This window comes from Strigops habroptila, chromosome Z (genome assembly GCF_004027225.2).
Source record: "Strigops habroptila isolate Jane chromosome Z, bStrHab1.2.pri, whole genome shotgun sequence".
Classification (NCBI taxonomy): Eukaryota; Metazoa; Chordata; class Aves; order Psittaciformes; family Psittacidae; genus Strigops; species Strigops habroptila.
Window position 1 is genome coordinate 1,040,575 of NC_044302.2, and position 19,566 is coordinate 1,060,140.

General features: G+C 46.6%; 3 protein-coding genes across 6 annotated transcripts; 1 reads left to right on the forward strand and 2 right to left on the reverse strand.

Annotated features, from left to right (window-relative positions):
• Positions 1-9: 9 nt before the first annotated feature.
• KARS1 (lysyl-tRNA synthetase 1) lies at positions 10-10,904 on the reverse strand. 3 transcript variants are annotated; one of them, XM_030471117.1, is made up of 14 exons: positions 10,419-10,904; positions 9,620-9,770; positions 9,243-9,408; positions 8,798-8,891; positions 8,360-8,546; positions 8,062-8,187; positions 6,715-6,834; positions 6,317-6,479; positions 6,048-6,221; positions 5,211-5,296; positions 4,448-4,533; positions 3,988-4,114; positions 754-897; positions 10-119 (listed from the first exon to the last, which is right to left on the reverse strand). In XM_030471117.1, the coding sequence occupies exons 1-14, from the start codon at positions 10,478-10,480 to the stop codon at positions 42-44; spliced, it is 1,764 nt and encodes a 587-aa protein (XP_030326977.1). In that variant the 5' UTR covers positions 10,481-10,904; the 3' UTR covers positions 10-41. The 3 variants fall into 3 exon arrangements, with proteins under 3 accessions (XP_030326977.1, XP_030326976.1, XP_032775580.1); XM_030471116.1 differs by having other exon boundaries at positions 10,169-10,492; XM_032919689.1 differs by lacking the exons at positions 9,243-9,408; positions 10,419-10,904 and having other exon boundaries at positions 9,620-9,644.
• Positions 10,520-17,528, forward strand: TERF2IP (TERF2 interacting protein). Of its 2 annotated transcripts, none has more exons than XM_030471132.1 (2): positions 10,520-11,060; positions 11,614-17,528. In XM_030471132.1, the coding sequence occupies exons 1-2, from the start codon at positions 10,539-10,541 to the stop codon at positions 12,049-12,051; spliced, it is 960 nt and encodes a 319-aa protein (XP_030326992.1). In that variant the 5' UTR covers positions 10,520-10,538; the 3' UTR covers positions 12,052-17,528. The 2 variants fall into 2 exon arrangements, with proteins under 2 accessions (XP_030326992.1, XP_030326993.1); XM_030471133.2 differs by having other exon boundaries at positions 10,525-10,874; positions 11,614-13,456.
• Positions 14,383-15,699, reverse strand: LOC115601305 (carbohydrate sulfotransferase 4-like). Its single transcript, XM_032919690.1, has one exon. It carries the CDS (start codon positions 15,697-15,699, stop codon positions 14,383-14,385), a length of 1,317 nt encoding a protein of 438 aa, XP_032775581.1.
• Positions 17,529-19,566: the final 2,038 nt, after the last annotated feature.

The following is a 19,566-nucleotide window of genomic DNA, read 5'->3' on the forward strand; positions in this document are numbered from 1 at the left end:
GAGACGAGCGGAGCGAGCAGCGCTGTTTATTGACGCGCGCGTCACACGGAGGTGCCTTCGGCGGGCGGCGCCTCCCGCTTGTTGTCCTCCGGCTTCATGGCGGGGAACAGCAGCACCTCCTGCGGACACGGGCACCGTCAGAGGCACGGCCGGCGCCGGGCACCGCGCCCCACAGAGCCCACCGGCGCCGGCCCCGCGGCGGGTGCTGCCAGGCACGTGCCACAAAGGTTGGAAAACACCTTTCAGGTCACCAACTCCAACCGTGCCCAGCACTGCCAAGGCCACCACTGACCCATGGCACTGAGGGCCTTGGCTACACGGTGTGTGAACACTTGCAGGGACGGTGACTCCAGCACTGCCCTGGGCAGCCTGTTCCAATGCCTGAGCACCCTCTGGGGAAGGAATTGTTCCTAATATCATAGATTCCCAGACTGGTTTGGTCTGGAAGGGACCTTAAGGCTCACTCTGTTCCAACCCCCTGCCACAGGCAGGGACACCTTCCACTAGAGCAGGTTGTCCTAAGCCCCGTCCAACCCGGCCTTGAACACTGCCAGGGATGGAGCATTCTGAACCTCCCCTGATACAGCTGGAGGCCGTTTCCTCTTGTCCTATTCCTGGTTACTGGGGAAACTACCTTTCATGTAGTTGTAGAGAGCATTCCACCCAATGGCCATGCCAGCTGGTGTTGGTTAGAGAGACAGGCTGTTCTGCAGAGTGTCACCCCCTGGTAGGTGCTGCCACTCCAGCACTTACCTTGATATTGTTGGAATCTGTCAGGAACATGGTGAAACGATCGATGCCCATGCCCCAGCCCGCCGTGGGAGGAAGGCCATACTCCAGCGCCATGCAGAAGTTCTCATCAATGAACATGGCTTCATCATCACCCGCAGCTTTTGCCTAAGTTAAGAGAATGAGCAGTAAAACGTGGGTTGCACAGAGCTTGGTAGTACCACTTCTGCCAACTCCTACCAAAAAGCGGGAATATGTTGGTGTTTGTAGGAGCTGTGTAACCAATGACATCACAGCCTTGTACAGCTGCATGAGAAACAGATGAAGGAACCTCAGCACCCGGACAACCACAGAGGTCACTTGTACAGCTGCTTCCAGAACAGTTCTAGGCTCAATTCCTTCCTGATCCGTAAGTTACCTTTCTAGGCAAAGGCCCAGGCACCTCACTGCAGTAAAAGCTACCTCCAGGGCCATATGGCAGTGGAATCAATTACTTTAAAAAGGCTTCTCAGTTTGTTACTGCTTGCAGCCCTGCCTTTAATGTTTGCAGAAACACCTAAGCAGCATAACAGTTTGAATCATCAGTAGTTGCTTCATGAAACAAAGTTTAGGGGTTGCTTTTTTCCCTTCAAGTAGAAAGATGAAGAAGCCCTACACTGAGATGGCAACTAATGCATCTGATCCTGACAGCCTCCATGTGCCAAAAGTTGTAATAAAAACACAGACTAACCAACCCTCTCAGATTTACAAAATGCCAAGTGTACACACTGAAACAACAACAAACATTTCTGCTCACAGTTTCAAGGAAGACTCTGCAAAAGACTGTTAAAGCAAGCTTTACTGCCAGTCCAAAATGCTGAAATGCAAACTGTCATCCCTCATCTCAATCTCCACCATAACATAAAATTTTCAGGTGAATTTTCATAGAATCAGACAGTCAATAGAACGGTTTGGGCTGGAAAGGACCTTAAGATCATCTAGTTCCAACCTCCTCCCATGGGTAGGAACACCTCACACTAGACCATGTGACCCAAGGCTCTGTCCAACCTGGCCTTGAACACTGCCAGGGGTGGAGCATTTACCACTTCTCTGGGCACCCTGTGCCAGCGCCTCAGCACCCTCACAGTAAAGAACTTCCTCCTTATACCTAACTTGAACTTCCCCTGCTTCAGTTTGAACCCATCACCCCTTGTCCTACCACTACAGTCCCTGATGAAGAGTCCCTCTCCAGCATCCTTACAGTCCCCTTCAGACACTGGAAGCTGCTCTGAGGTCTCCATGCAGCTTCTCTTTTCCAGGCTCAACAGCCCCAATGTTCTCAGTCTGTCTCCATACAGGAGGTGTTCCAGCCCCTGATCATCCTCGTGGCCTCCTCTGGACTTGCTCCAAGTCCCTTCTTATGTTGAGGACACCAGCACTGCACACAGTGCTGCAAGTGAGGTTTCACGAGAACAGAGTAGAGGGGCAGGATCCTTCAAGCTGCTGGTCACACTCCTGTTGAATTTTCATTCAATACCTATAACCATGTCTGCAATGTCCAGCTACAATCACAAGAATCAACTGCAGCAAACACATACACAACAGTCCAAAGGTGAAAGACATCAGAATATTATTCATTCTGACTGAACATTCTGAAATGTACTATCAAGTAAATTAGTTAACCTAAGCCTGTTTTCCTGGTTTTGACAATTGTTTAATCCTCTCAGGCACTGTGAAACCCTTAGACAGAGTAGGAAGAACCACCTCATAGTCTGATGTGTGGGCACACATGCATTCATGGACATGTACACCTAATAAATAAGAAACTCTGCTTTGGTCACTCCTTTCTGAGGCTTATCTAGAAAAATCTAGTACTATAAATTTGCAGGCCTAGTAATTTCCAGTCTGCAGCTCTGTTCTGTGAGCAAATTTAAAACAGTAATAACTCAATGCAGGAAACCACACTATTCAAACTTTTACCAGACATGAATGTTTAAGAACCTCGAAGTATAACGTTATATGACTACACAAATGCTTAACCAGGGCAAAGTAACTTTCAACCTAAGCAAGACAGAGAAAATGCTCTGCACGTATGTTTTTCAGAGTAGTAATTCAGGTAGAATAAAAGCAAAGATATTTGAAAACTGAATTACTAAAAAACTAAACAGCAGCAATGTTTGGATTTAATTCCCTCTAAAGAAACCTTGCTCCCTAGGGTAAACAAGTTTTAATGACAGGATTTCACTTACGTAAGAAACACTCAAGAACAAAAGGCAATAAACTTTTACAGCATGTTCTGGGTTCACCTGTGACAGTTTTCTGATTTTTTTTCTGTTTTCTTCTCCTTTTTTTTTTCTGTTTGTTTTGGGTTGGGGGACTGTTTTGTAGGTGAGACTTTTTTGGTTGTTTTGTGGGAATTTCGTTTTGATTTGTTGGGGGGTTTTTATGGCTTTTTCCCCTGTTTTGTTTTGGTGGTTTTTTGCTTGGTTTTGGTGGTTTTTTTGTTTGGTTTGATTGGGTTTTATCTTTGGTTAGTGGTTTGGGGTTTTGTGTGTGTCCTGAGTTTAGCTGTAACAGTTATTTTTTTCCTTCTTAGTATCTGGTGCAGTGCTGTGTTTGGGATTCAGTCTGAGAACATTGCTGATAACACACGGATGTTTTCATTGTTGCTCAGTGGCGCTTATCGCAATCAAGGGCTTTTCGGCCTCATGCTCTGCCAGTGAGGAGGGGCACAAGAAGCTGGGAGGAAGCAGGGACAGGACACCTGACCCAAACTAGCCAAAGGGGTATTCCATACCACAGCACGTCATGCCCAGGATAGAAAGCGGGGGGAGTTACCCAGAAGGCCCAGATTGCTACTCGGGTCGGGCTGGGTATCGGTTGGCGGGTGGTGAGCAGTTGCGTTGTGCAGCACTTGTGTTTATTGTTCTCTTTTCCTTTTCCCATTTTAGTTTTATATTCTCTCCCCTTGTTATTCCCCTTATCATTATTATTATTGGTGGTAGTAGTAGTAGTTTTGTATTATACTTTAGTTACGGGACTGTTCTTATCTCAACCCATGGGATTTACATTCTTTCCATTCCCCTCCCCATTCCTTTGGGAGCAGGGCCGGGGGGAGAGGGGAAGGGGAGTGAGCAAGCAGCTGCGTGGTACTGAGTTACTGCCAGGGCTTAAGCCACGACACAGCATTAGGGACTAATGACAGATTTGGAATAGACATAGCAATATTCTTTGCTTTTGTGCCTGTATCAGTGATTCCGTATCAGCAAGGCACCATACCTTGGCCTGATCCTCAAACAGCTGCCGCTGCCGGAAAGGATCATTAAGTTCTGTGTACGCATTGCACACCTCCTTCTTCATGACAAAGAGTTCGAAGCGTTCTGTTAGTCCCCGATGAGAGCGATGCCTAAGTGAAGATAAATCAACCACACCTTCAAAGAAACATCTTTACAGAAGCAAAGAGCACATACATGATGTGATCAGGAGGAGTGCTCATGCTCAGCAGTTAACAGCTATCAAAACCTCAAATTACTGAACATCAGCCCACGTCTGCCCTGGATGATGGGTTTCAGGAACCAATGTCTACCTTGGTTGGTATGAGAGTTCACAAACTAGCATACAACATCAGAATCTATTCTCACATAACTTGGATTTTTTCTTTCTTCATTTTTTTTTCCCTTTTTAATAAAGTAGGAGTAAAAGGTTTAAAAGAGTTATACAGTGTGTCTCATACTCTTACCATTTGGCTAAAGGACTCATGATCTGGGGGTGATCACAGATGAATGTAGGGTTGATGCATGTGACTTCCAGGAATTCACCAACTAACTGGGAAAACAAAAGCAAAACAAGTATGCAGAGCACAGTATCACCTTCATAGCACCGCCTTCCCCACACATCCTATTTCTGTCTTTCCACATCTGAAGAAGGTACCATAAAACTGAGCAGTTTCCCAAGTGATCATTTCTGATCATGGTAATGTCTTCATTAACAGAGAGTACATGTCCTACTTGGATAAGAAAAATGACGTAGCAGAAACTGTATAAAAACCAACAGCATTAGTCCTATTGGCAACAAAGGCCAACAGGAAAAGCAGCAGAAAGAGCTATCAGGCAGTATTTTGGGTACAAAGGAAAAGACTTAACAGAGTTGATAGAAGAACTATATGGTAAGCCTACTAGTTTGGTAAGGTACATCCAAATGCACAGATCTCAGATAAAACTGACATACGGCTAAGCACATCTGCTTTAATCACAAGAAACTAGTTATCAAACTCTAGAGCTCACATTAAGCAGGCATCAGCAAACTACATTTTGGTGTAGACACCACCAAAAAAAGATTTTGACGCAGCAAGTTTTCTGACTGTGAAGAACAGCTGAAAAGCATTTCAGCCTGATTTCCCAAAGGCAGCTAAACTTCTGCTCTGAAGAGACTTCTGTTGGTATCTGCTGATACAGAAAGATCCTTGAGGACATTAGGATTATAAAAACACCACCTTTCCTTACCTTGTCAAGAAGCCTGGCTGTCGTCCTCGGAGGTGGGCACTCAATATTCCTCTCTGCACAAAGATCATCAAAGAACTTGCGAGTTTCTGAAATTGTTGTAGACAAAAATTAGAAAAGCCACCCAGGCTGCCACGTTGTTTTTTTTAATTTCTGAATCCTTCAATGTGTCTTAAGAGTGATTTCTAAGATCTTAATGGTATACATCATGGAAACCATGAGCTTAGAAGTCAATCTACAAAAACAGAGTTTGATTTTTAATCAATTTACACTAAAATCTAAGTTATTTTATATTTCAAAAACTTGACAACGGTTAAGCACAACTCCACACAACTGCTGGGCATTATTATTGGGGGATAGCAATAAAATGTAAAAAAATAAATCACTGAAAAATATATGAACTTGTTTTCAATGGCTCAGGATTCCAGGAATAAAATAGCACATACACGCATTGTGAAGAAATCCTGGAGTAACCATACTCCTAACCTATAATCACAGGCATGGAGACTCAACTGCACAGAAGACAGAATAAAAAAGAAATAAAAAGCTGGTTCTCTTCAGCAAATCAAGAACTCCGCAGATCATGCCTCTTGGGAATAACAACATCACATATACTCAACAAAGGAAGTAGCAAAAGAGTCAGATCCTGCCAAAGACTTCAAGGCATGAAGGCTTCTTTCTGGACTCTTCGGTAACAGACAAAACCAGAGAAAAGCAATCCCATGTGTTAGTACCACCTCAAAACACAGCCGACAGACTGACTGCAGGCTAGGAACTCAAGACCTTTTACCCTTTTTCTGTTAAGGAAGAATTACAGGATGTTCATACTCAGCATCTAACCTTCAGTTTCAAAACTCTCAGCTGGTGGAAATTTCACTCCTATGGCCTTTTCCAGATCATACACCATATTAATTCGCCGGAAGGGAGGGGTAAAATCTATCTCATAGGCCTGTCCATCTTGTCCATCTGGATGATAAGTGATCTTGTAACTTCCAGTAATATGTTTCACCATCCCTGCAAAAGGAACCTGAAGTTTAGAACAAGAGTATGCCACATAATAAGCACTTCTTTCAGAGATTCTTACTCTTTTTTAATATTGCATACATCACCTGAAAGCAACTTCTCCGTAATTTCCATCAGGTCATGGTAGTCTGCATAAGCCATATAGAATTCACAAGTTGTGAACTCAGGGTTATGAGTCAAATCAATTCCTTCATTCCGGAACTGACGCCCAATCTCATACACTCTGTCCATGCCTCCAACCACCAACATCTAAACAAAAGGAAATCCCAGTGAACACACCAAGTTTTTCAAAAGAACTGAAGAGACCTCAAACACACACAACTGCAACATGCAAATCTCATTCAAGATGCATTTTCTTTCCTCCAGTCAAATGAGTCCACCTTTCTTGAAGAATAATCCTCATTTCAGCTACATTTTCTTTTGTAGAGTAAGATCACAACAGTCTGGAGAATATGGGCTCAGCCATGAGGGGCTTGTATTTTACCTTATGGTAAAGCTCTGGAGCAATTCTCATGTACAAATTCATATCCAGTTCATTGTGGTATGTGATAAAAGGTTTTGCCACAGCTCCGCCTGGAATTATATTCATCATAGGAGTTTCAATCTGTAAAATAACAACAACAAAATAATTTAACAGCGGCATAAACATTTCCAGGCTCATACTTGTGAAACTGTTTCCAAAGCAGAACTCTGTAGATCAAGCAAGCAGAGAAACCACAGCTAGGTCTGATGAAAGACCTCTGTATTTCATTTATTGTTTGACATTCCAGTAAATGAAAAGAATTCTGAACTAAAGAGCACTTCTTTTTAAAAGATGCAGCCATAAAGACAAATTATTTAAACTACTTGTTGCAATCAAGAATCATTCTTATTTCCTATAAATGTGAACCTGCAGTGTTCGTACCATCAAAGCCAAGAACTTGGCTGAGCATTGCCAGAGAATTGTCTCTCTACATTGCAGAAAATGAAGTTCAACAAGGCCAAGTACAAGTTCCTGCACCTGGGTCAGGGCATATCCCCAGTATCAGTTCAGCTTTGGGAATGAATGGATTGAGAGCAGCCCAGGGGAGAAGGACTTGAGGATACTGGTGCTTGAGAAATTGGACACAAGCTGGCAATGTGCACCTAGGAAGCCAGTCATATCCTGGTCTGCAGCAGGAGAAGCATGGCCAGCAGGCTGAGGGAGGGGATTCTCCCTCTCTACTCCACTCCCCATGAGGCCCCACCTGAAGCACTGCAGACATTACACATACAACAGAGACAACACAGCACAGGTTCAGAGTCCAATTGCTCTCAAAAAAGCCCACTGGCAGCTTTTGCAGATTCAGTTGATAAACATTTGTACATAAACTACATTAAGTTCTAATCTTTTTGGTAACTGTAAAAAATAACCAAGAATCTGGATGCAAGAGAGAGCAGAGCTAGTAATGTTTTTTCATACACTACTCTGCAATAGATCTTAAGACTAAGTTTTACTTACTGGAAGTAAAACCTGCATTTATCTCCAAAGGAAAAACACCGTTTCAAAGGTGTTATTTTCACCTTAATTTACTGACATAAGGGAAGGACAGCAGCAGTCTGAAGTACTACCCTGATAAAAGTTTCCTGAGTCACAACCTCATCAACTGAGGAATAATCTTAACTTTAAAGAGAGATGAAAAGAATCGTTCCCATTACATTACACTGATAGAACACTGAGGTGTTATTCTCACTGAGGTTATTCTCACTTCCGTAAATACTTGTATATGAGCCTGAATATAAAGCACCCTTGAAGCTGAGAAGCTCTAAACAAGTTCAGTACGCAAAGACAAATAAAACACTGTAGGCTTACCTCAAGGAAGCCCAACTCATCCAGAAAGCTCCGAATATACGTAATGATCTTTGCACGGGTTATAAATTTCTGCCTCACATAATCATTCAGAATCAAATCCAAGTATCTCTGACGATACCTAGTTTCCTGGAAAGAACAAGTATTTTTAAAACAAGCTACACAAAATGTGCTGCCAAAGGAAAAAAAAAAATACTAAAACAAAACTAATGTTCCTTTGGTGAGTGATACCATCAGCAGACATAAAAGGTTTTGACCTATCTGTCAAACTTCCTTCAAGAGTGACAGGTATGATAATCACCTTATCTTTGAGGCCAAAGTGAAGGTGAGGCAACATGTGGAGGCATGGAGACAAGAGAGTTATTTCATAAGGAATAATACTCAGTTCCCCTTTCTTTGTTTTCCCAGGATTCCCCTCTACACCAATAATGTCTCCACGACGCAGCTTGTTATTAATACGGAAATACTCTTCCTCGGATTTGTAGAGCCTGTAATTACAAAACCAATGTAAGCATGTTTGTTTAAAATTCACCATTGCAAACTGTCCTGCAAGTCTCTCCCAAGACTCTTCTAGCAGGGAGGCCAACCACAACATCCTCAGCAAAAGTTTACCTGGCTGCCTAAACCAACCCAGAGACAAACTGCCCAAGGAGATGAAGGAACAGAATGACCAAATACAGATCTCCAGGCCCCAGAATACAGTTCATTTTAGAACGCTACTGGGAATACCTCTCCTTACCTGGAATTTGCCATGACCTGCAACTTTACTCCTTCGCCACGAAGATCATAGAAAATCAGCTTCCCTCCAGAGGCACGCTTCGCATGGATTCGACCTAAATATCAAAGTATGCAAGACATCAGGAAAGGAGTCCCTAGCGGAAAGGGTACAGGGGCAAAAGCCATAGTATTCTCACTTGGACAAAGGCTCATGAGCTCTGAACTGATCACTAACTGTGGAAGAGCAGCAGTCATGCCTCAAAATTAATACGAATGCACAAAAGACTATATGAACTTTGGGGTCCTGCAGCCCATATGACGATCTGATCTTGTAGGTGTAAGGGATGTGGCACAGGTCCGCTTGGTCTGAAAGCACATGTCCTGAATAGTCTAACACTGCTACAGCAGCACAGACTTGGGTTAGCAAAGCAACAGACCATCCTCCTGTATCCCAGAGAAGCCTTTACCTGCCACTCTCACTGTAATGTCTGTCAGGTGATCTCCTGGCTGCAGGTGACTGTACTTCTCTATAAAATCTGAGAGAGATAAGTCTACATGGAACTTGTGGGGATAGGGATCTTCACTGGTGCCCTTCAGCTGCTGGACTGCCTGGCTACGGATCTTGTAGTATTGCTGTCACCAGAAACAAACAAAAACCAACACATTTCTGTTAGAAAATGAAAATATTTTACAGTGCGTAAATCAAACACAGCTGCACTTATATAGGAATATGTAGGTCTCTCCCCCTTTAACCATTTAGTTGCCCTTGAATTTAAAAAACCCCCAATGTAAATAAGTAACATTTGTTCTCAGAACAGGAATAAGCATGAGGCCAGGTGCTCACATTTGGATCCAAGCTCTCCTCATCAGCACCAGTGTTATTCTCAGAGTCAGAAGCCAAGGCAGGTTTATTTGACTGCTTTTCATTTTGCTCTTTCTGCTTTGCCTCTTTCTCGGCAATTTTTCTCTCTGCTTTTAAACGCCTCTTCAGCTCACTGTAAAACAGAAGGGAACCAGGTACAGCAGGAACTCTGCTACTTCAGCAGGAAACACATGGCAGAACTATCAAAATCTTACTGTACAAATAACACTTTAAATTCTCTTATTCTGACCCAACGTCAAGATAATCCTTAAGCGCGTTTAAACGTTGAGATACAAATACTCCGAGAAAGTTAACGCGCCTGCGTGCCCCAGGACCTCCCGCGGGCCGCCCCGGGCCGCGTGTAAGTGGAACAGGGCGCGCTGCCCCGAAACCAGCGTCCGGCGCTACTCAGGGGTCCCGAAGGTGCCCCCGCGGCCCACCGGCACCTCGGCTCTTCCCGCGGCTCCCGACCCCGCGGACAGGAGCTTGATGAGGCAAGAGGCGGGCCCGGGCAGACCGCGAAGCACCGACCTGCTCTGGTCATGGAGCGCCCGGCGCCACCGGAGCGCGGCCGCGGCCCTCCAGGACCAGGACCAGGACCAGGAGCAGGTCCGTGCCGAGGCGCGGAGCAGCGCGGCGCCGGGGCTCAGCATGGCGCGCTCCGACGTGTGACCTGGCGGCGGCGCGCCCAGGCCAGCCGGGCCCTCGCCTCGCGTCCCCGGCGCGGCCTCGCCCGCCCGGAGCGGCTCCGCCGGCGCGGCCCCGCCGCCGCCACCCTCACTTTTTGCTGAGGCGCGACTCGGTCCCCGCCGCTTCACACGCGCCCTCCACGACCGCCGCCATCTTCAACGCTCCACCCAGCCTTTCCGGTATCTACCGCGCCTGCGCGCCCGGCGCCGACATGGCGGAGCGCTCCCGGTCGCTGTTCGTGTGGGACAACGGCAGCCCGATGCGGTTCTATGTACGGCCCGGGCTGGCCAAGCTGCGCCTGGCGCCGCTCGTGCTGGCGGGCGGCGGGCGGCTATGCCGCGTGCAGGAGCCGGGAGCCGTGCTCCTGGCGCAGCCCGGCGAGGCGGCGCCCGGCGGGGCCGTCTCTACTGAGTACGTGACGGAGTGCGTGCAGCGCAATGAGCGGCTGCCGCTGGAGCCCTTCCGGCTGCCCGCCACGCCGCCCCGCGTCGCCGCCGCCGCGCCGCGCGGCCGCCTGGCCTTCTCGGAGGCGGAGGACGCGGCGCTGGTGCGCGCGGTGCGCGGGCGCGGCGAGGCGCGGGCGCGCGGGCGCGCGCTGTGGCAGGAGCTGGAGCGCGCGGCGCTGACGCGGCACAGCTGGCAGGCCATGCGCGAGCGCTACCTGCGGCACCTGCGGCCCGCGCGGCGCGCGGGGCTCTTCGAGGCGGCGAACCGCGAGTTCGAGACCCTGGAGGTGAGGCCGGGCCCGAGCGACCCGCGCCGAGGCTGCGCGGGCACCCGGGCCTGGCGCGAGGTGTCCCTGGTGGGACCTGGATGAGTGCCAAGGTCCGTCCCGACCCACACCGTCCCGTGACTCTGGTTCCTGTGAGCTGTGAACTGCGTGGCCCGTAATGAGCCGTGCCCCGCTACGGCCTCTTGTCTTAGTTTGAGTCCCGGCCAAATTAGCCCGAGGAAATTACTGTGGCAGTGTGGTCGCAGCGAGAGCTGTGTTGGCAGATGGACGTCATCCTTTCACCTCAGGCATAAAGTGTTCCTGCAGTTGCATTAACACTTTTGCTTTTTATACTCTTTTGTTGTTGTTCAAATTCTGTCTTATTTCATGCTTTCTGTGGTCTTGTATGTCCTTGTTAACACATGGCTTCACTTCAGGCATGAAGTTTACTATGTCTAGTAATTTCTGAGGTTTTTATGTGCTGTAGAGGCACAGTGGAAGGTGGGTGGGTAGCAGGGAGGAAGGAAGCTTGCCAGAAAATGCCATGTCTAACTGATGGCTCTACTTCTCTTAGTCAAGAAGTGGCGCTTCAGAAGTCTCAGGAGACCTTCCTACAAAAGAGAGAATTTCCCCAGGAGAAACAGCATCTGGTTTGAAAACTGTCCTGCAGGACTCTGCTGGCCCTGACACCAGGTTACAGATGGAAGAAAGACCAAGAAGCACTTGCTCTCCTTCCAGCGTGGTGGGAGATGCAGTGAAAACGATGCAGTGCTTAATGGAGAAGTCTGGCATGGACCTGCTCACCGTCACACAGGCCTTTCTGAAAAACAGCGGTGAAGCAGAGGCTACTTTGCACTTCTTGCAGACAGGGCGGCGCCGGGACGGGTACCCTGTGTGGAGCCGAGAAGATGATTTGGAATTGCAAAAAGATGATGAGTGTGCCAGAAATAAATTGATAGCAAAATTTGGAGCTGAAAACGTAGCAAAGCGGGTAGCATTTAGGAAGAGTTAGATGGCGAAGCAGAGGGGGATGACTGGTCTAGGACTTAGAAAACTTAAAAAACAGGAACTTAAAAAAACCAGTCATTTTAGATATGTAGATACAGTAGAAAATTTTATATAGCATTCTGAAGTTTCAGAAATGCTTTAAAATCTTTTTTTTTCCATAAAAGGCCCATTTTGTATTTTTTATTTGTAATACCAAGTATACTAAACATTTTAAAGTAGAAAATTATGAAGATAAGGGCGCTATACAATATCAAGTTTTTTCAATGAAAAGGGTGTATCTGCTATATAAATGAATTGACAGTTCTGCCTGTACATTGCTCTGCATGCAAAGGATTTTGAATAGGGTTGTCACCGAAGTCTGACAGTCACATTTAAGTGCTCTAACCTGTAATGCATTAGTAGTGCACAACAGCATCCTGCTCTCTGTCATGTGTCTTACTTCAGACTGCTGGGGATGGTTATTTAATAACCTGGTCTGCCAGTTGTTGCCATTACTTTTTGTTGTTAATAAACCTTGATTAGCAGCAGACATTTGGAGATAGTAACAATGAAAAGGTAACTGTTCAAAAGAGGGATCAAGAACATTCATGCCAGAAGATGACGCACTTGGTCTCATACATCAATGCTGAGATGTCTTAGAGTGGCCCTGTGTACTGGGAGTGGCCAAAAAGGTCCCTGTGATGTTAAAATACTCAGACTCACATTACAGAGATATGTCAGTTAAAACCTCAGGCTGGTTGAGGTCATCTCAGTTTTCATTACCACTTCCAGCATGTGTTCTCCCATGCTAATATTGCAGGGTTTGATTAATAACACCAACTTTACCATCTTGCTTCACGATTTCAAGAACGTGGGCTCTGAGAACTTCCCGGAGAACAACTACTACTGGTTTTGGAAGCTAGAGGACAGAATTATTTCAGCTAAAAAATAAATGGATTCACATAGTCCCAGATATGGATCCCCGTATGCAAACTCAGAAGTTTTAATATTCAACTATAGCTGGTTTATTACATTTTCCCATTATACAGTAAGCGAACACAAACATTTCCCCAACATTGCCACCAAGGCTGGATACCCAGGCACAGGAATGGAGCAAAAGAAAACTGGGCTTGAAAACTTAACTATCCCCAAAAAAAGGATCATTCTAGAAACCACCATCTGGTCATCCTTGCATCTCTTCTGGCATTACATATCACGCATGGCAGCATGACAAATGATGCTTGCTTTATTCAGCTTCCATGTATATCTCTTCTTCCTTTGTAGTACAATCGCTCTGTGTGGTTTCACACATTTAGCTGTGGTCTATGAGGGTTTTGAGCTCTGCTGTCTGGTTCCACTCCTTTGGCACTGTTTGCTCCAAGCTACACGTATTTCCTCTTTTGCATAAACCATGGATTTAATTTGCAAAACAGAGTTGCATTACTTTAGCCTCCATTTACCTGGGGCTGCTGATTGACAGAGCTGAACATGAGCAGCTTGTGCCCAGGCAGCCAGGAAGCCACCAGCATCCTGGCCTGTACCAGCACCAGTGTGGCAGCGGGGCCAGGGCAGTGACTGTCCCCTTGCACTGGGCACTGGTGAGGCTGGACCCCGAATCCTGTGTCAGTGCTGGGCCCCTCACTGCAAGAGAGACATTGAGGTGCTGGAGCGGGGCCAGAGAAGGGCCCCGGAGCTGGTGCAGGGCCTGGAGCACAAGTGTGATGAGGAACGGCTGAGGGACCTGGGGGGGTTTAGTCTGGAGAAGAGAAGGCTCAGGGGGGACCTTCTCGCTCTCTGCAACTGCCTGACAGGAGGATGGAGCCAGGAGGGGGCTGGTCTCTGCTCCCAAGGAACAAGGGATGGGACAAGAGGAAACGGCCTCAAGCTGCTCCAGGGCAGGTTTAGATGGAGATGAGGAACAATTCCTTCCCCAGAGGGTGCTCAGGCATTGGAACAGGCTGCCCAGGGCAGGGCTGGAGTCACCGTCCCTGCAAGTGTTCACACCCTGTGTAGCTAAGGCCTCAGTGCCATGGGTTAGTAGTGGCCTTGGCAGTGCTGGGTAACGGTTGGAGTTGATGATCTTGAAGGTCTTTTCAAACCTCTTTGATTCTATCATGCCGTGGTTGTGGCTGAGCCTCCAGGGCTTTGCAGAGCAACCTGTGCTGCTGAGGAAGCTGTCACAAGTGCAGCTGGGGTTCCTGTGTTACTTATCCTTGCATAGCATATCCATGTGTGCACTCTTACACACATGCACATACCTCTGTCCTTTTTTGCCTTAGCAAACACTTAACAGTTCTGTAATCTGCAGCCTTCAGAGAGTAAGTGCAGAGAGCAGCTTTTCTGCCTTCAGAATTTGTTATTTAGAGGAGTTATGGTCAAACAAAAGATCCAGTGACATATTTTTTTGCTCTTCTTCAGACTGAATGAGCTGGTAGCCCAGCAGGTCCATTGCATCCTTGCACACCCTTTGCACTTTTTCTATTTTCTGGAAGGGAAGGGTCTTCCTCCAGGCCTGAGATACCTTCAGCGCATCTCTGGAGCTAATATCAAAGGCCTGTGCTCCTTGCCCCTTCCCATGGGTGATGTTATGCACCCACTTCTGAAGTTCTGGTGTAAAATGGAGTTCTGCAAACCTGTACATCTGAGCAGTCCTTGCTAGCGGGTCTCTAACGATGTCTTCATAGCGAACCAGCAGGTAGCGGTCCTTCAGGAAGCTGGGGACAGCCCGGCTGCCAGCCTTGTAAATCTCAACATGGCTTTTGCAGATTACTTGCATGGTGTTGTAAGGTCCCATTTCTCCCTTTGTCCTCTCGGACCCCACAACAATGTTACTGTCACGTTTCAGGTCTGCCACTGTATTCTCTCGTGACCTGAATACAGCCCGAGGATCACGGACCAAGTGAATGATCTTGAGGTTCAGGGACGGATCAGTGAGAAGCGGGTAGAGAACTTTCAGGTCAAAGAACCGAACCTCCTTGATGGCAACATGGCTGTAGGTTTTACAGGCTTCCTCCACCTTGCTGAATGGGGACTTGGCACAGATTGTTCTGCAATTGCCTGCAGCAATTATGTCACTGCGACTGAATAAGTCACAGGCCGGGGGGGAGCACAAGGCTCGGCTTGTCTCCCACTGAAACAAATCAGACTTTTTCTTCTGGCTAGACATGTAAGCATCAAACACAGACATGTCACACAGAAAGACCGACCTGACAAGGTCCCGCACTGCCATGTGCAAGACCTTGGCACTGTTCTGGTACATCTTAACCCACACGTGCCATGCAGGCTCCATCAGGTAGAAGACACTGGGGTGCTGGCTGAAAATTTGTCCAGTGAAGGAAGATCCTGACCGCCAGGAGGAGAGAATGAGGATGTGGACTGAAGAAGGTTTTCGTTCCGTGGGGACATTGTTGCTGCAGGGTTGGGAGTGGAAGTGGATCAGAAGGAAGGTCAGAACTGCCAGAATCAGGAGCACCTGCACCCTTCTAGACTTCATCATGGTTGCAAGGGACCTGCAGAGACAGAGGAAGTTCAGCATCACAGGGTCACGAAGAAGGCAAGGATGTGGTGCATCAGACTCCTCTGAATCCCTCTGGGGGCTCAGGGTTTTGGAAAGCTGCAGCACTACCAGTGATGCTGTGACAACCACAGCAAAAAGTGCCCTTGGAAAGAACATAAATACTGCAGGAGTAAAAGTTTTCAGTAACAAATCCACTGTTTGTCAGCAAATCATTCTAATGCTGTCTTAGAAGATGACTGAAAAGCTTGTCTGCACTTTTATCAAAGCTTAAGAGCTAGTTCAGTGTATTGAAATAAGTCGGTACACACAAATATGTACTTAGTGTACACAATTCCTGCAGACATGATCCCTGCAATTTTTATGGAGGAAAGATGGAAAAAACTTTTTTCTTTCTTTTTTTTTCTTTTTTTTTTCTTTTTTTTTTCTTTTGGTGGCGAATTCAGCAGTTCCACACTGTTACTTTTAAGCTCCTGCTCTGACCATTGTTTACAATTGGTTTTGTGCCAGAATGCTGTACAAATACAATGTACGTTTCCATTTCTTTTGCTTATATTCTTTTTGGAATTTCAGGGAACTTTTTTTGTCATGACAGGCAAAAATTCACATACCAAAGGAAGTCGTTTGGCACTGTAATAAATCCAAGCACAATATCTCCTCCACAATCACAGCATCACAGACAATTTTGCTAGAAAGTCATGAGAATTTATCATCCATCTTGTGAGGTGGGCTTACCTACAACCAATACATTTCTTAGCCTAACTCCTTTCTAGAGGCTGTCTTCTGCTGCTCTTCCCTCCAACCCCACTCATGTTGTAGGTCTTCCATGAGAAGAGGTACAACAGAATGTGTTAGTCCAACTCAAAGATCTGCCCAAAGCTGGCTCCTTTTTTCTTCCACTAAACCTCTATTCTGCCTGTTGTGGATGACTTCATTATTGGAAAATGCTGTAGTGCTCCCTGTGACCACACAGCTTGGTGTGCTCCCCTGTCACCACAGTGACAGCCACCAGGCTGGCACTTTAGCTGTACTGTAGTGGAGACAGGCCTCTCCGGACACTACAACTGCTTTACATTTTCCAAGATGAACTAAACTTAAAATATTTTACTAGCTCACCTTACTAGCTCTCAGCCATGGTCAGTCCCTCCACAGCCAGACAGGATAGAGAGAGCAGGGCCCTCAGGCTGCAGGGCAAGCTAGGAGTCCTGGACAGGGCAGCACTGGAGCCCAGGTCCTCAGAGCTTTGTACACAGCTTTTGTGCAGCCCATGACTGCGCAGAGCTCAGACAGCCATGGCCAGGCAGAGCAGCTGCCTCCCTCGAAAGCAGCAGAGGTACAAAGTGTGCCCTACTTCCCTGCTGTGTGCTTACCAAGTTATCTTCTAGGTCCATGGTAATGCCTGAATGTTCCCAGTCAAAATTTCCCTAACTTCCTCCTTATTCCCTGCCTCAGTTTCCCTCTTCAGTGAAACTTTCCAACTAGCCTGCATGGGTTTAGTTCCTCTAGTACCGATGTTGCGATTTCCAGGTACAGTCACTGCTACTAACCAACTAGGAACAGCACTCATCTTTTGCTGCAGCATACATGCAGAAATTGGCTTGTTTATCTAATCTGTGCATTCGTTTTGAGTTTAGGATTTGTAAGGCAGCAATTCTAATTGCTCAGAGCCAGGACAATACGCAGCCCAATGGGTAAGCCTGGTTGTTGCCAGTAAGTCCTACAACAATATGAATTTTATTTTAGTAATGTCTTGCAAGGATGGGGCTGCACATTTAGTGAGGAACCGCTTACTTCTGGTCTCCTGGACAAGGAGCCTACTGGTGTTTTTTGGTTATACAAGTAGATTATAGCATTCAGGTCTGAGAAGAAGCTGATTCAGGTTGATGTTTGGGCCAAGCCTAGGAAGAGCTGCAAAAATAAAGACTGTTGTAAAAGTAAGTCATATATCATCTTCCTCCTTGCAAATAAATACAGCAGTGTTTACCAAAGTCCTGGCTTTGACGATATCACTTCCATCTGGTACCATTAATACTGTTATTCTAACTCCCAACAGAGTTCCTGGATTATAGCCAGAAGCTCTTAATTGGGAAAAACTCTCTTAGCAGACACAAACACTGGCATTAAGATACCCAAGCAGATTTTAAACCACATAAATCATTTCTCTTGAAACCTGTGTGAATAGTCTATGAGCCAAAGAGAATGGATTCATGTTTCTTGGGAAGCAAGAGCGTGCTTTTATCTTGAACCAAGCCAGGGTGGGACAATGGGATGTTTTAGATATTTCACAGAGCATGCAGACCATCCCTGTGACTGCTCTTGGTAGAAATGTCCTCATGTGAGGCCACAGCCTCAACAGCTTCTCCACTCTTATACAAGTAGTGATGACTGTTGCCCTGACCCACAGGGGAGTCTGTCCCACAAGGAGGGGAGAAGGACTGAAATGAGTTGTGTGTGCCTGGTGAAATGGAACAGAGGAGCAGCAAAGAGCAGCAGAGGTTCTATCAGATGTTTCCTAATATCAAAGAAATACTAATTAGATAACCTTACTTTCACCACTGTATCTCTCAACTGTGGTGGATGGGAAGTTTATAAATTAAGATCTTATGCTTAACCACATTTTCCCTACAGCAAACATTCAGAGTCACAAGTGATTCAGTTCATTTTGTATTGAAAAAGTGAAATATGAAGCCCTCACAAAGCTGCAGAGTAAAGATCATCCCAGAATGACTGAGACAATCTCAGCTGGAGAACAAGAAACCACACACTGTTACTGTCTGCTGGCAGAGAGATGAGCCAGGATTTGGCTGAACGCAAAAAACCAGGAAAAATCTCAGTGCACTAAGGATGAAGAGCAGAAACTAATGAAAAATACAACAATCCAGAGTCTCCCACAGCATGTATATGAGAACGCAAAGAACTGGGATCTGCCTGACTGAGCAGCGAGAGTCTCCAAAACAATGAACAGAGTGTTAAGCTTTTCCAGAAACACAGAGGAGCCTTGGAAATGCTTGATCCTGGCAAAGAGCGAGCATTAGAGAAAGCAGCAAGCAGCCCCAGGCAGATATACCCACCAAACACACTCTGAACATGGGCAGCGTGTCTCCAGAGTACGGGTCTGTTGAACCCGTGCATGTGACAGTACAGCCCCAAATACCTTGTGTTACGCAGACTGTGGCTGAGTGCTCTGCAGGTCTGGGGAGCTCTCCAGACCTGTACAGAGCCCTCACTGCTGTAGTGGCAGCAGTGTAGCAAAGAGATCTGGTTCCAGAGAAGCCCCAGACACTGGTCTTTAACAGCACTGACAGGTGCTCATAGCTTTGCCAAATCCTTCTGCAATTTGGCCAGACCAGCTTCTGCTGTAGAAGTAGCATCCGCCCATTTAGAGGAGAATGATGGCATGACTGTGGGAAATGCTGAGAAGAGGCACTGAGAAGACAGCCTAGAGAACCAGGAACTACCTTCTAAGGCAGACTAACAGCTTATGTCTGCAGGAGGACTTTTGTAGCAATTTACTGGCATCCATATGTTTACAGTGTCCTGAAGCCCGAATATCCGTGCCAAAGGACCAGCATGGTTTGGTCAAGCTACATAGAGGTAGACCAGGAGTTTTGATATATCTCTGTTCATGCAATTTTTGCTCTGTGAGCAATAATCCAAAAATTATCTCCCAGTTCAGGCTGCTGTGCATGAGCAGTGAATGAAGTCCTGGGCACCAAAGTGTTCACACCAGAGACCAAGAAATGATTGAAAAGCTCACCTTATACGTCCTCTTGAGGTACCACCACACCTGGTTCAGGCAAAGCTGCCCTTACTCACGTACACTGCTGTTGTACACACTCCTGCAGGCAGCCACACAAACAGCCCTGAACTCATGTACTGGCACCTGCCTTCATGCCAGGCTCATACACACATATCTTCAGCTCTTACCTATACCTGTGCCTCCTTTCTCCTGTCCCCTCATTTGTGTATGTCCCAGCCCTGGGACTGACTGCTCTACAGTGCCCGCCTACTTTGACCAGCCTTGGG